Genomic DNA, 15,000 nt, shown 5'->3' on the forward strand with positions numbered 1-15,000 from the left:
AGTGGAATTACACCAATAGCACCTTTGGGGCTCTTCTGCTTTCACAGGAGGTTTGGGATGAGGGTTAGAGGAATGGTTTTGGGGAGGTAAGTACCCAGCCTCCCAGCCACCCTCCCTCTTGCTAGGGATAAAACGGGATCTTCTTGTCCCACCAGTTTTAAACCCCTCTTTCTGGGGCCTGCCCTCAGTAGATGCCTGAATCTGTTCAAAGGCATCAGCTACAAGAGCCATCTCATTCCCAGTCTTTACATTTTTATCCCATAGACACTGCTTTACTGAGGCTGGGCTGGGTTTGTCCCATCCATGCCCTGATGAGGTGTGAACTGCCCCTCTGATCCTGGAGAGTTTTGCCTGGGCTTGTTTTAAGCCAGGAGGACACATTTTCAGCCTCATAACTATATACATGAAATTACAACCTATAACCTCACTATGACAACAACAATGGCCAGTGCATCATGAGCCTTCCGAAGACACTCGACATGACCAACTTTGCATTGGACACCGCACAGTCCTATTATAAGGATGGACATGGGGAGCAGGGTATTCCCCCGAATGCAGAGTGTCACACTGACCTCCTGCATGGAAGGGGCCAGAGGCCGGCCCCACAATCATTCCCAGAGTGGAGCTTTGAGAGAAACAGCCCATCGGGACTGACAAGTGGCCAGTGATGGAGACTCCCCGTGACCCTTGGGAAGTTGTTCCCGTGCCTAATTACCCTCCCTGTTAGACCTGTAATGCCATGTTTCCAGGCTCAGTTTGTCTAGTTTCAACTTCCAGCCATTGGATCATGTGCGGCCTTTCCCTGCTAGACGAAGAGCCCAGTATTCCATCTTTAGTCCCCATGGAGCTACTTACAGACAGCGAGCGAGTCGCCTGCTCTTTGATAAGCTACAATGCTAATGTGGCCTGGCTCCTTCCTCCTGCAGGTGATCAAAGACCTGAAAGGCTCTGACTACAGCTGGTCCTACCAGACTCCTCCATCCTCCCCCAGCAGCTCTGGCTCCCGCAAGTCCAGCATGTGCAGGTATGTACAGACTGTACAGGGGACCTCACAAACACGCCTGGGATTGGGGAGAAGGAGTTTCTGCTTTAATACTCACAACCTCATTGTATAAGTGCTTGAGTGCTCAGCTGGTAACGCGGATATTTGGCCTGAGCTCAGCTCGTCAGGCACATGGCGAAGTGTCCCCAAGACTCCCTGTGGATCAGATGCTAATTGATCATTAAAGCATTGCACTGAGGGGTAGCATAGATCCGTATCTGTGGCATGGGGCTTAATCCTCCATCAGACGAGCTGCTTTTCACAATCAGTGCTTTCCGTGCCCAGACCGTGCTTGTGTAACCCCAGAGGAGTTGCTTACGTGAGACTCTTAATACTTAATAGGAAGAGCCCCCGGTGGAGGGAGGATTTGTGGAACACATGGGGTCGAAGAATGGTTACAAAGTTAATTGAACTGTCCATCTCTTCTCTCCCTCCTGGAGTATGTGACTGGACCCGACTCACTCACACACCTGCAGGGTCCCCAGGCTTGGAGCCTTTATCAGAAGTACCAGGGTCAGGCCCCATGTACACCATCCTGTGGGCTAGGAATTGCCCTGCAATTCCCTCTTTGCCACCTAATTGGGATCCAGAATCTCAGCTTGCTTAAAAGTGACTGTTTCCTGCCCTGGTGCTTGCAAAGAAAAGCTTGAAAACATGACCTGAGTGTCACCCACTCAGAGATGTTTGCCGACAACCTGAAGCAATCGCTCTGCAGGCGTGAACCGGCCCCGTCAGCTGGCCCTGGAACCTAAAGATGGACACCTTGTGCCACGGGGAAAACTGCAAATATGGGGCAGCCTACGATAAATGGAACTGAATTCCCGGTCAGCCTCCCCGGGGCTCCCGGACACCCAGCGTCTTACTCATCTTAATACTTAACTCAGTGAAAACCTGCATTTTAAAAACGTGTCTGAAACAGCTGCAGGATTTCCCCTGTGGCACGGCAGAATGTAGAGAGGCGAGTGTGAGAGGCCTGCCAGCGGTGATCCCCGATCCTGCAGCTTTTCAGTACTCAAATCTTTAGAATCATATACTGGAATGGAGCCAGGCTGGGTACATCACAGGAGCACCAGCTCTTCCAGGCACCAGCACACACTAAGGGAGTGCTCACGGGTTGCTGAGGAGGAGATGACGTCTCCTGGGCCCATAGCACCCCTGCCAGGTTGCACAGATACTTTGCTTGTGCTTTAAGACAGTCTTTGGCCATGGGTGTGTCCCTCTGCCTCAGTTTCCCCATCTGTAAACATGGGGGTAACGACACCTACCCACCTTTTCATTCATAGATTCTAAGGCCAGAAGTGACCCTTGTGCTCACCTGTTCTGGCCTCCTTTAGAGCACAGTGCACAGAACTTCCCCGAAATAATTCCTAGATAAGATCTAGGCTCCCCTGGGGAGGTGCTGTGAGATCTAGGGACGAACAGCTCCCCAGCTGTTGTGGGTGCACATCTGAACTGAACCGCTGGCCTTCCATAGCACCTCCATTGCTGGCTCTTCCCCTTCACCCCAGAATGTGCTTTGGTGCAGCCAGGGCTAGAGAGGGGCCGGGGACCCGCAGAATGAGTGTGTGCTGGAGAGTGCATGCTGCATGGGGGCAGAAACTGGGCCTGCCCCAGAGACAGAAATGCAGGAGTGCACCCCTGTTCCTGCCCCTCACCCTCCCTCCCGCCCCTGCCACCCCCTGGTCTGTAACTCTAGTCCTGTCGTGTATAAATCTGTGTGGCGGACCTTTGTCTGAAACTGTCTTTTCCTTCCTTTGCCCTCCTCGTAACCCCTCTCACCCTGATAACACGCATCTCTCTCCTGATTGCCACCCCTCCTCCCTCTCATCCCTCCTCCCCGCCGCCCCCCAGCAGTGTTAACAGTACAAAGGGTGGTACCGCTTGGTCCGGCGGGTCCCAAACATACTCACCAGGTTCCACCTATCGCTACCGCAGCCTGGCGCAGCCGGTTAACGCCAACACCCGCCTGTCCAGCGTCTCCTCCCATGACTCAGGCTTCATCTCCCAGGATGCCACATACTCCAAGCCGCCTTCGCCGATGCCATCTGACATCACCAGCCAGGTAAGGGGGCCATGGCGGGTGAATGCCCTCTGGATTCCACACACCCCTTTCGAAAGAGAGGGAAAGTCGCTGCTTCAGAGCTCCATGTCAGATCACATGTGCTCAAGCCTCCTGAGCGAAGCAGCGGGGTGTAGTGGATAGAGCACGGGGACCCCAAGACTCCTGGCTTCTAATCCCGCCTCGGCCACCGATTTGCCATGTAATCCAGGGCAAGCTGCGCCCGCTGGTCAGTGCCTGCGGTTCCCCATCTGCCAGAGAGGTGAACATTCACCGACTGCCTCAGGCACAGCAAGGGTTAATGCAGATGAGGCGGGGACATGGCTTTAATTCCCACTAGGGAGGGGTTGTCCAGCACCAGGAGGTGGATGCTCACAGCATGGCAGTGAATCCGTGCGGGATAACGGGCAGGTTTCTCTGCGGCCTCTTGACCCCGGTGCCTCTCGTGCCAGCTGGCTGAACAAGCTGTTTTGAAGCCCCAGCAGTAAGGAGATTTAGGGAAGAACCCACTGCCATCCAATCTCAGGGAAATAGACAGAATCACACTTGCATTATGGTCAGAAAACGTGGCCCCTTCTTATTCCCTGTGTGCCCCGGGCCGACCTGCTCACCTTACTGACAGACACGAGCCCTTGGCACTGGGCCTGAGAGAGCAGCTGGGTTTCTGCACCGTCCCCAGAATGCCCCCCAGCCACGGGCAGCTTGTATTGCTGGGGACACGGCCGAGCCGAGTCCCAGCCCAGGGTGACTCGGCAGGGCAGGGCAGTAGGGCAGTTGTACCGTGTTGGCCTCAGGTATAATTTGAAACTGACGTAGGTGCCAAGGGCTGTGTGGACGCCCTTGTTTTGGTTGGAACCAGGCTTATTTCTAGTTAGCAGAAGTCACCTAGAAACAAGTTTAAGACTAACCTAAATAAACCACCATTAAACCGGAATAAGAGTGTACAGGCGGGTTTGCACTGATTTAACTACCCCAGTGCAAATTTGGATGTAGCCAAGAAACATCTTTTTACTGTTAAGCTGAGCACGTTCTGTCTGCATCAGGGAGAGACGGGAAGCCTGGAGCCCTGGAATGACATTTTCTGGAGAGTATCCACACTTCACCGTGACATGCCCTGAAATATTCAGAGTGACCCATGCCACAGGCATCCTGCCTTTAGCATGGAACTGCAAAGGACTCAGAAAAGCCGGCAGCAGGGAGGGATGAGATGGCTTAGGCAACTGCCCCTGCTGTGCCTTCAGGCTCCGGGCTCTGGGCATGGAATGCCGGTGGATTCCGATACAGCATAGCTCCTGCTCTCTTCCCCGCCCATCAGCAGCTTCACATGGGGCTGCTGGCGTCAGGAGCAGCCCCTGGGAAACTGGGCTTGCTCTCCACTCAGTTTATTTGCCAGTAGTTACCCTCCCTCTGATTTTTCAAGTCTGAAGTGTGAAAGCCAGAAGCCCTCGGTCTGTAGCACCAAACAGGCGGCCCTGGCGCTTGGATTGCTTGGGCATGGTAGGTGTGCAAAGCGTGCTAAGGACAGTCAGCAGCACGAGGCCCATGTTGCAGAGCTGGCCCTGCATCCCGGGTAGGGCAGCCAGGGTTGGCACATGGTGGTTGGCTCGCTCTCTGCCTGCCCTGGCTTGGCAGTGACGTGGCTCCCGCAGGATGATCGGGGACACCTTGGGCAAAGGGCAAGGCGCCCGCAGGCTGCACCCACATCTCAGACGGCTGCTCGTGGCCCGGCTCTGGCTCTAACCCAGCTGGGTGTGTCTGAGCTCAGAACCGGGCGGTACCGTGCAATGTGGATGCGCTAAGCCAGTCTCACTAACACCCTGCAGCTTTCCTGCTGGTCCGGCTGGCGGTTGGACGCCGCCTGCGTGAACAAGACAGGAGCAGGTTCCACCCCCGCTACTGTAGGGGTAGGGGACCTGCCCATCATCCTTTCCGCGAGTCTGCTCTCAGCCAGGGCAGGGCCAGTGCGGCAGGCAGCACCGGGGCTGTCCCTCGGGAATCCTAGGCAAGCCCAGAGGGAAGGCAGCTGAAGCTGGGGAGAGCGTAGCGCACAGCACCCCACACTCGATTTCTGTCCCCTGGAGAAGGCTGGAGGCCAGCCAGAGCAGGGTGCACTCCCCACTGTGGGCTCCCGGGGTGGAGTCTGGAGCGGCAGCTCTGTCCCTCCCTCCCTCCCGTGAGAGGGCAGCAGGAGAGGCTCCTCGGAAAGAGACTGCGGCCCCTGCACCACACACACCCCTCAGCCAATGCTGTGACAGTGTCATTGTGCCTAGGTCTGGATGTGACGCAGCAACCGGGTACAGGGCGGTGCGTATGGTGTGTTGTCTGGGTGTGTCAGGGATGGGGAGTGTGTGTGTGTGAGTGTGATGTGTGCATGGCTTGTGTGTATCTGCTGTGGTACTCGATGGGTAAATGGGAGGAGATGAGGTTGTACTATATGATTGTGTGGGGATGGCATGGGTGTGTCTGGATGGTACATGGAGGGTGTACCTGTCTGAGAAGTGTATATGGAGTGCGGTTGGGTACATGTGCAGGAGTGTATTGATGGTGTTTATATCTGTGTGTGTTGGGTGTATGACATGTGGGGGGGGGGTGCATAAGCAGTGAGTGTGTACATGTGTATATACACAAGGTGTGTGTGTGCATGTGTGTGCGTACACAGGGAAGGAAAGAGTGTGTCGGTATACATACGTACAGGGATGGAGGGGGTGTGTGTGTGTGTACGTACAGGGATGGAGGGGGTGTGTGTGTGTGTACGTACAGGGAAGGAAAGAGTGTGTCGGTATACGTACGTACAGGGATGGAGGGGGTGTGTGTGTGTACGTACAGGGAAGGAGGAGTGCGTTTGTGTACGTACGTACAGGGAAGGAGGGTTTGTGTTTGTGTGTGTACACAGGGAAGGAGGGTGTGTGTACGTACGTACAGGAAAGGAGTGTTTGTGTGTGTGTGTACACAGGGAAGGAGGGAGTTTGTGTGTATATGTACATACAGAGAAGGAGTGTGTGTGTGTGTGTGTGTGTGTGTATGTACGTACGTACAGGAAAGTGTGGGCCCCTTACTGAATGGGGGAGGCAACCTAGTGACAGAGGATGTGGAAAAAGCTAATGTACTCAATGCTTTTTTTGCCTCTGTCTTACAAACAAGGTCAGCTCCCAGACTGCTGCACTGGGCAGCACAGCATGGGGAGGAGGTGACCAGCTCTCTGTGGAGAAAGAAGGGGTTCAGGACTATTTAGAAAAGCTGGTTGAGCACAAGTCCATGGGGCCGGATGCGCTGCATCTGAGGGTGCTAAAGGACTTGGCGGATGTGATTGCGGAGCCATTGGCCATTATCTTTGAAAACTCATGGCGATCGGGGGAGGTCCCGGAGGACTGGAAAAAGGCTAATGTAGTGCCCATCTTTAAAAAAGGGAAGGAGGAGGATCTGGAGAACTACAGGCCAGTCAGTCTCACCTCAGTCCCTGGAAAAATCATGGAGCAGGTCCTCAAGGAATCAATTCTGAAGCACTTAGAGGAGAGGAAAGTGATCAGGAACAGTCAGCATGGATTCACCAAGGGCAAGTCATGCCAGATTAACCTATTTGGCTTCTGTGACAAAATAACTGGGTCTGTGGATGAGGGGAAAGCAGTGGATGTGTTATTCCTTGACTTTAGCAAAGCTTTTGATATGGTCTCCTACAGTATTCTTGCCAGCAAGCTAAAGAAGTATGGGCTGGATGAATGGACTATAAAGTGGATAGAAAGCTGGCTAGATCGTTGGGCTGCACCCTCAGCAAGTTTGCAGATGACACTAAACTTGGAGGAGTGGTAGATACGCTGGAGAGTAGGGATAGATACAGAGGGACCTAGACAAATTAGAGGATTGGGCCAAAAGAAACCTGATGAAATTCAACAAGGACAAGTGCAGAGTCCTGCACTTAGGACGGAAGAATCCCATGCACTGCTACAGACTAGGGACCGAATGGCTGGGCAGCAGTTCTGCAGAGAAGGACCTAGGGGTTACAGTGGACGAGAAGCTGGATATGAGTCAGCAGTGTGCCCTTGTTGCCAAGAAGGCTAATGGCATTTTGGGCTGTATAAGTAGGGGCACTGCCAGCAGATTGAGGGACATGATCATTCCCCTCTGTTCGGCATTGGTGAGGCCTCATCTGGAGTCCTGTGTCCAGTTTTGGGCCCCACACTACAAGAAGGATGTGGACAAATTGGAGAGAGTCCAGCGGAGGGCAACAAAAATGATTAGGGGTCTGGAGCACATGATTTATGAGGAAAGGCTGAGGGAACTGGGATTATTTAGCCTGCAGAAGAGAAGAGTGAGGGGGGGATTTGATAGCTGCTTTCAACTACCTGAAAGGGGGTTCCAAAGAGGATGGAGCTCGGCTGTTCTCAGTGGTAGAAGATGACAGAACAAGGAGCAATGGTCTCAAGTTGCAGAGGGGGAGGTTTAGGTTGGATATTAGGAAACACTATTTCACTAGGAGGGTGGTGAAGCACTGGAATGGGTTCCCTAGGGAGGTGGTGGAATCTCCTTCCTTAGAGGTTTTTAAGGTCAGGCTTGACAAAGCCCTGGCTGGGATGATTTAGTTGGGGTTGGTCCTGCTTTGAGCAGGGGGTTGGACTAGATACCTCCTGAGGACCCTTCCAACCCTGAGATTCTATGATGTGTGTGTGTGTGTGTGTGTGTGTGTGTGTGTGTGTGTGTGTGTGTGTGTGTTCACGTACAGAGGGAAGGAGAGTGTTTGTGTGTGTGCACATACACAGGGAAGGAAGGTATTTGTGTATATATGTACATACAAGGAAGGAGGATGTGTGTGTATGTGTACGTATGTACAGGGAAGGAGGTGTGTGTGCGTACACGTGGAAGGAGAGTGTGTTTGTATGTACGTACAGGGAAGGAGGATTTGTGTGTGTGCATGTACAGAGGGAAGGAGGGTGTGTGTGTGTATGTACAAGGAAGGAGGGTCTGTGTGTGTGTGTGTGTGTGTGTGTGTGTGTGTGTGTGTGTGTAAGTACAGGGAAGGAGGGTGTGTGTGTGTATGTACGTACAGGGAAGAGGTGTGTGTGTGTGTATGTACATACAGGGAAGGAGGGTGTGTGTGTGTGTATGTACGTACAGGGAAGGAGGGTGTGTGTGTGTGTATGTACGTACAGGGAAGAGGTGTGTGTGTGTGTGTAAGTACAGGGAAGGGGGATATGTGTGTGTGCATGTACAGAGGGAAGGAGGGGTGTGTGTGTGTGTATGTACAGGGAAGGAGGGTATGTGTGTGTGTGCCTGTACAGAGGGAAGGAGTGTGTGTGTGTGTGTGTAAGTACAGGGAAGGAGGGTGTGTGTGTGTATGTACGTACAGGGAAGAGGTGTGTGTGTGTGTATGTACATACAGGGAAGGAGGGTGTGTGTGTGTGTATGTACGTACAGGGAAGAGGTGTGTGTGTGTGTGTAAGTACAGGGAAGGGGGATATGTGTGTGTGCATGTACAGAGGGAAGGAGGGGTGTGTGTGTACGTATGTACAGGGAAGGAGGGTCTGTGTGTGCGTGTGCGTACAGGGAAGGGGGATATGTGTGCGTGTACATACAGGGAAGGAGGGTCTGTGTGTGCGTACAGGGAAGGGGTGTGTGTGTGCGTGTGTGCGTACTGGGAAGGGGGTGCGTGTGCGTACTGGGAAGGGGGTGCGTGTGCGTACAGGGAAGGGGGGTATGTGTGCGTGTGCGTGTGCGTACAGGGAAAGGTGCGTGTGCGTACAGGGAAGGGGGTGTGTGTGCGTGTGCGTACAGGGAAGGGGTGTGTGTGTGCATGTGCATGTACAGGGAAGGAGGGTGTGTGTGTGTATGTACAGGGAAGGAGGGTCTGTGTGTGCGTGTGCATGTACAGGGAAGGAGGGTGTGTGTGTGTGTGTGTGTGCGTACAGGGAAGGGGGTGCGTGTGTGTGTACGTACAGGGAAGGGGTGTGTGTGTGCGTGTGCGTGTGTACGTACAGGGAAGGGGGTGCGTGTGCGTGTGTACGTACAGGGAAGGGGGTGCGTGTGTACGTACAGGGAAGGGGGTGCGTGTGCGCGTGTACGTACTGGGTAGGGTGTGCGTGTACGTACAGGGAAGGGGGTGCGTATGTGTGTGTAGGTACAGGGAAGGGTGTGCGTGTGTACGTACAGGGAAGGGGGTATGTGTGTGTGTACGTACAGGGAAGGGGTGTGTGTGTGTGTGTGTGTACGTACAGGGAAGGGGGTGCGTGTGTGTGTACATACAGGGAAGGGGGTGTGTGTGTGTGTACGTACAGGGAAGGGGGTGCGTGTGCGTGTGTCCGTACAGGGAAGGGGGTGCGTGTACGTACAGGGAAGGGGGTGCGTGTGCGTGTGTGTGTACAGGAAGGGGTGTGTGTGTGTGTGTAGGGGAAGGGGAAGGGTGTGTGTGTGTACATACAGGGACGGGGTGGGGGTGTGCGTGTGTGTGTGTCTGTACCGGGAAGGGGGTGCGTGTGCGCGTGTACGTACAGGGAAGGGGGTGCGTGTGTGTGTGTACGTACAGGGAAGGGGGTATGTGTGCGTGTGTACGTACAGGGAAGGGGGTATGTGTGCGTGTGTACATACAGGGAAGGGGTGGGTGTGTGCGTGTGTGTGTGTATGTACAGGGAAGGGGGTGCGTGTGCGCGTGTGCGTACAGGGAAGGGGGTGCGTGTGCATGTGTACGTACAGGGAAGGGGGTGCGTGTGTGCAGCGTGTGCGTACAGGAAGAAGTGCGTGTGCATGTATGCGTACAGGAAGAAGTGCGTGTGCGTGTGTCCGTACAGGGAAGGGGGTGTGTGTACGTACAGGGAAGGGGGTGCGTGTGCGTGTGTAGGAACAGGGAAGGGTGTGCGTGTGTACGTACAGGGAAGGGGGTGCGTGTGCGTGTGTAGGTACAGGGAAGGGGGGGGTGCCTGTAGGCCGTCTGTCTGTACCTAACACTTGGCAGGGCCCTCCAGCTGTGTCTGCGCTGCTTGCTGTGGGGCTGGTCCAGAGGCCCCCGGGCTCGGGGTGGCGTTTTTCTCCTCTCCTGCCGCATGCCTTTGGCTTTGTAACCAGTTTATTGTCTTCCTTCTCTGTGTGTTTGTTTGCCGCTCCCGCTGCCGGACTCTGGGCATGGCAGAAGTCCTCCAGCTCCGCATCCTCCGAGGCCTCGGAAACCTGCCAGTCAGTTAGTGAATGCAGCTCCCCCACCTCGGTTAGTTCTAGCTCCACCGCAGGGGCGTGCTCAGGCGGTGACAAGGTGAAGCCTTCATCAGCAACGTCCCCCTCTCTCTGTCCCTCTGCCTCGCTCTGTCTCACTTCACGGGGGCTACGTTTCCCATGCAGATCCCCAGGGCACCTGTGGGGCTCTTGGGAGACGCACCCCTCCCATCCCATTAATCTCCCCCTCCATCTCCACCCCTGGGCTGCCCTGGCTCTCGGCTGGCTTTGTGCTTTGTCACGGGCTCTGAAGCCCTGGCGTGCGTCTGGCTTCCCTCCCCCTGCCGCCATGCTGCTCAGCTCCCAGGCTGGGGGGGACATGGCACGGAGGTGAGCGCAGGGTTTTCTTCACCACCGGTTTCTTGCTGTGTTTCAGCTGAAACCTATGAATGTAGCTCATGTGGCCAGGACTGACGGAAGCTCCCGAAGAAGCCTGAGCCTGGTGTGTATTTCCCAGCGTGTCTGTGGGCAGGGCCCTGTCGGAGGTCTGGAGATCCCCGGCGGGAGACTCTGCTGTGCTTTGCGTCTGGAGGGCTGGCTCTTGGCCCCTGGGCCGGGCTGTGCTGCCCGCGCTGACCAGCCGGGCGAGGCTGGCAGGCCAGGGGGTGGAGCAGCGGGACATGTACTTGCCATACCTGAGTGTCAGGGCAGCCTGGCCGATGGGGCTAGGCTGTGTGCTGGGTATTGCCGACGCTGCGCTGGTGGGGCAGTGAGGCAGCAGGGACGGATGAGCAGAGCCACATTAGGTGTTGATTATTGTCTCTCTCTCCCGCTCCCTGAGCTACCCCAGCACTCGCCGAGCAGCCTGGAGCTTCAGGCCTGCAAACCCGCTGCTTGGCCCACTGGCCTGGGGGCTTCACCCTCTGTGCTCCTTGGCTGTGACAGCAGACTTGGCCTCCCCACGGCTTCCCGTATGACGGGGAGCGGGGCCGCATTCCCCTCGCCTGCCCCGTGGGTCGCCTCTCAGCTCTTACCCTGGGGTCTCCAGCCCAGGCCCTGTCACTCGGCTGCCGGGGGGGTCAGGCCATCCTCTCTGCACGTCTTCTCCGGCTCCTGCGGGGCTGGGGGTCAGGCTGCACCCGGAGCTCCAGGACACATTGGCCTTCCAGGAGCAACGGCAGCGAGTCTTGGAGCCCGGCTCTGCCGCCCGGCTCGCACTACGGCCCAGCAAATAGCTGTACAGGCATTCGGGCCGGGGCTCGCAAAGCCACCCCTTCCCCAGGCTCCAGCCCGGCCAAACACCCACACAGCTAGTGTCAGCGCTGGGGCCTGAGCCCCGGTCTGAGACTTGCTGCCATGGGGGGTGGGAGGGTCCCTCCTTCCAGCCACGCCCCCCTCAGCCCCTTCCTCCGTTCTCTAGCCACCACATGCCTCCTTTCTTCCCCCCGCCCCGGCTGAGCTTGGCCTCGGCAGGATGTCACAGGCCGTTCCATAGGCCAACCTCAGAGGGAAGCTGAGACCCGGGGGGCACCTGGGACTGCCCCGAAATGGGCCCAGCCCTGGCCCGCATGCGATCCCGAGACGAGCGAGGTCGGGGGGAGCCACTGAGTGCCGGGAGGCTGGAACAGGGGCTCTGTGGCGCCAAGGAGTGGGGCTCACACAAGGGGCTGAGCAGGCCTGTGGGGACAGATGGGACATGGGGTGAGGAACGCAAAGGACGGATAGAAATGTGGCCGGGAGGGAGATAGAGGGGGGTCAGTGGGAAAGGCCAGGGAGGGGGATGGGTGGGAATTTGCAGAGAGGGCAATGGGCAAGGATGGATGGGGAGGGGGATGGACGGGGAGGGGGATGGGCAAGGATGGATGGGGAGGGGGATGGACGGGGAGGGGGATGGGCAAGGATGGGTGGGGAGGGGGATGGGCAGGAAGGGGGATTAGCAAGGATGGGCGGGGAGGGGGATGGGCAAGGATGGGTGGGGAAGGGGGTGGAAGGAATGGGAGGGGTTGGTATCTTGCCCAGATGATGGTGTGATTGTGGCTGGAGGTTACTAGGCATTGGGCTGAATGGTCCAGGCTAGATCCCCCTCGGGACTCCCTATACACGCCCACACGCGTGCACATGCACAGCCTTTGAACGCTCCATGTGGCCGCGGAGAGGCTTTGGTACACAAGGAAGCGAGGCCTTGGCATAGCAGCCCGTCCATCCAGGGTGGCGGCAGGACGGTTGACACAGCCGCTGCCTCTGCTAACGTGGTTTCCCTCGTTTTGCAGTGGTCACTCCAAAGCAGCCAGCCAGTCATTTCTCAGTTACCACCAGGACCCCTCCCTCCCCACCCCCATACTCTCCTCTCTTTCTTTCCATGCTCACTAATCTGTCGCTACGTTTTTGTCCCCCTGTGGCCGAGCCCCCTGCCTTACCAGGCCTGCCTTGCTTTGCAGGATTGGTCCAAGGCCAGTCCTTACGACCAGCCGGTGGTCAGCACCCTGCAGCGGAGGAAGGACCGCGTGGAGCATCTGCGGGAGGCCGAGCTGGGCTCCGCCAGCATGGGGTATCCGGGAATTAACTTGGAAGACGTGCCCAGGCCCAGGATGTCCCCAGCTACCATCGCTGCCAAGGTACAGCTGTTAGGAGCGAGGGGAGGGCAGCATGGGACCAAGGCGACTGTTTACAGCACTGAGTGCCGGGTTCGAGCCCTGCTCCTGCGCGGTTCCCTGGGAGGGCCTGGATGGCCAGACCCTGCCCTCCCCGTCGCTGGGGACGGCCGTGTGCACAGACCCGCTGGCGGGGAATCGGCCCTGCCCGACTTGCACTATTCATGTCAGTTGCTGACTCCTGACTCCCAGTCGTGCCCAGAGACCAGGGTGAGAGGAGCAAACTTCTCTGACTGGGAGCTAAGGCAGATTGTGACGGGTCTCCCTGGTTCTCCAACAGCATGGCGAGGAGGTGTCCCCCGCTGCCAGCGACCTGGCCATGGTGCTCACCCGTGGCCTGAGCCTCGAACACCAGAAGAGCAGCCGGGATTCCCTGCAGTACTCCAGTGGCTACAGCACCCAGACCACTACTCCGTCCTGCTCAGAAGACACCATCCCGTCTCAAGGTAGCTGGGCCGGCAAGGGGGCTGGGCTTTCCAGGCCTTGGAGCTAAGTGCTCAGCCAGGGCTGATGCCCAGGACTCACTGAGATCCACTGCTCGCGTGGCCAGGTCACTGCTGCAGGGATCTCAGGATGGAGCCACTGGGTTCCTTCTGCTGAAGGGATCAAAGAGGGGAGAATGAATCAGAAGCTGCTGCAGGCTGGGGGCGAGCTGGGGGCCGGATCTGGGAGGGAGCCGGGAGCTCCCATCATGCCGCAGGGCATTCTCTACATCCAGTTTGGCAAACGTATTCTAGATTCATAGAACTGGGGGCTGGAGGGGACCTCGAGAGTGCAGCCCCCTGCGCGGAGGCAGGGACCAGCGGGTGCGCTGAGACCAGCCCGCACAGGGGTTTGGCCTACCTGCCCTTAAAACCTCCAGAGGTGGGGTTTGCTTGGTGACCTTGGTACTGAACAAATCCTTGTCACAATCTCTTCAGCTTTTTCAACATTTGTTGCAAAACGTGGTTTTCCGTTTGCCCACCAGCTTGTGTTTGCATGGTGGTTTGTGGTGTGGTGGGTGGGCTTTGGTCATATTTGCACCCATGACACTGGGGTGGGGTGTTGTGGCTGTGTTGTAAGTGGTGTGTGTGTGTGTGTGTTTTGTATGATTTTTGTGTTGTGCTTTATTTGCTTATTTCTGCATTGTGTTATGTTTGTGTTGCGTGTAATGTGGTTGTTGGTGTGTGATGTGATGTTTTGATTGTGTGGCATGTAGTCTGGTTGTTAAGTTTGTATTGTGTTTTTTGTCAGAAGTTGTGGTTGTGTAATGTGTGATGATGTGTATTTTGGATCATGCTGATTATAGGTGCTGGCATTTTGGCTCTGTGGTGTCGTTGAGTTGCTGGTGCTCATTGTGTCTGGAATGGTTTTGTTGCTGGCGGTTCTGTGTATGTAATGCGGTTGTGGTTCTCTTGCTGGTTCATGTTTTGTGGTTGTGTTGTGCATGCTGTGGCTGGTGGTTTTGTAGCTGGAGGTTGTGGTTTGTGTGTCATGCTGATGTTGGTGATTGTGGTGCATGTATTGTGGCTCTGGTTGTGTTGTTGCTGGTGTTGTGGTTGTGGCATTTGTGGCATGCTGATGCTATGTATTGATTGTGTTGTGGCTCTGGTTGTGTTCCTGCTCATGGTGGTGTGGTGGTTGTGGTGTGTCTGTGTGTGTCATGCCGATGCTATGTGTTGATTGTGTTGCACATGTGGTTGTGTTGCTGCTGGTGGTGTGGTTGTGGTGTGTGTGTGTGCCATGCTGATGATATGTGGTGTCATTTGTGTTGCTGGTGGTAGTGTTGCACATGTTGTGGCTGTGGTTGTGTTACTGCTGGCGGTTTTGTGATGTGTTTGTGCCATGCTAATGCTAGATGGTGTTGATTGTGTTGCATGGGTTAGTTGTGGTGGTTGTGCCTGTGTCGTGCTGACACTGTATATTGTTGGTGATTGCGTTGCATGTGTTAGTTGTGGTGGTGTGTTGTGCTGATACTGCCTATTGGTGGTGATTGTGTTGCATGTGTTGGTTGTAGTGGTTATTACTGTGTCGGGCTGACGCTGCCTGTTGTTGGTGATTACGTTGCATGTGTTGGTTGTGATGGTTGTGCCTGTGTCGCGCTGACGCTGTGTGTTGGTGATTTGTGTTGCATG

General features: G+C 55.9%; 1 protein-coding gene across 10 annotated transcripts in view; it reads left to right on the top strand.

The window, feature by feature from the left end:
- MTSS2 (MTSS I-BAR domain containing 2) overlaps positions 1–15,000 on the top strand; it is a 96,488-nt gene that overhangs the window by 74,453 nt on the left and 7,035 nt on the right. For 2 of the 10 annotated variants that reach the window (XM_039502759.1, XM_039502761.1), the window contains 6 exons: positions 927–1,024; positions 2,894–3,104; positions 10,216–10,290; positions 10,672–10,737; positions 12,674–12,850; positions 13,167–13,332. In XM_039502759.1, coding sequence (XP_039358693.1) covers positions 927–1,024; positions 2,894–3,104; positions 10,216–10,290; positions 10,672–10,737; positions 12,674–12,850; positions 13,167–13,332 — 793 coding nt within the window. The remainder of the gene's footprint in view (positions 1–926; positions 1,025–2,893; positions 3,105–10,215; positions 10,291–10,671; positions 10,738–12,673; positions 12,851–13,166; positions 13,333–15,000) is intronic. The other 8 variants (XM_039502760.1, XM_039502762.1, XM_039502763.1 and 5 more) reach the window with 7 other exon arrangements.

The sequence above is a fragment of the Mauremys reevesii genome, linkage group 16 (genome assembly GCF_016161935.1).
Source record: "Mauremys reevesii isolate NIE-2019 linkage group 16, ASM1616193v1, whole genome shotgun sequence".
Classification (NCBI taxonomy): domain Eukaryota; kingdom Metazoa; phylum Chordata; order Testudines; family Geoemydidae; genus Mauremys; species Mauremys reevesii.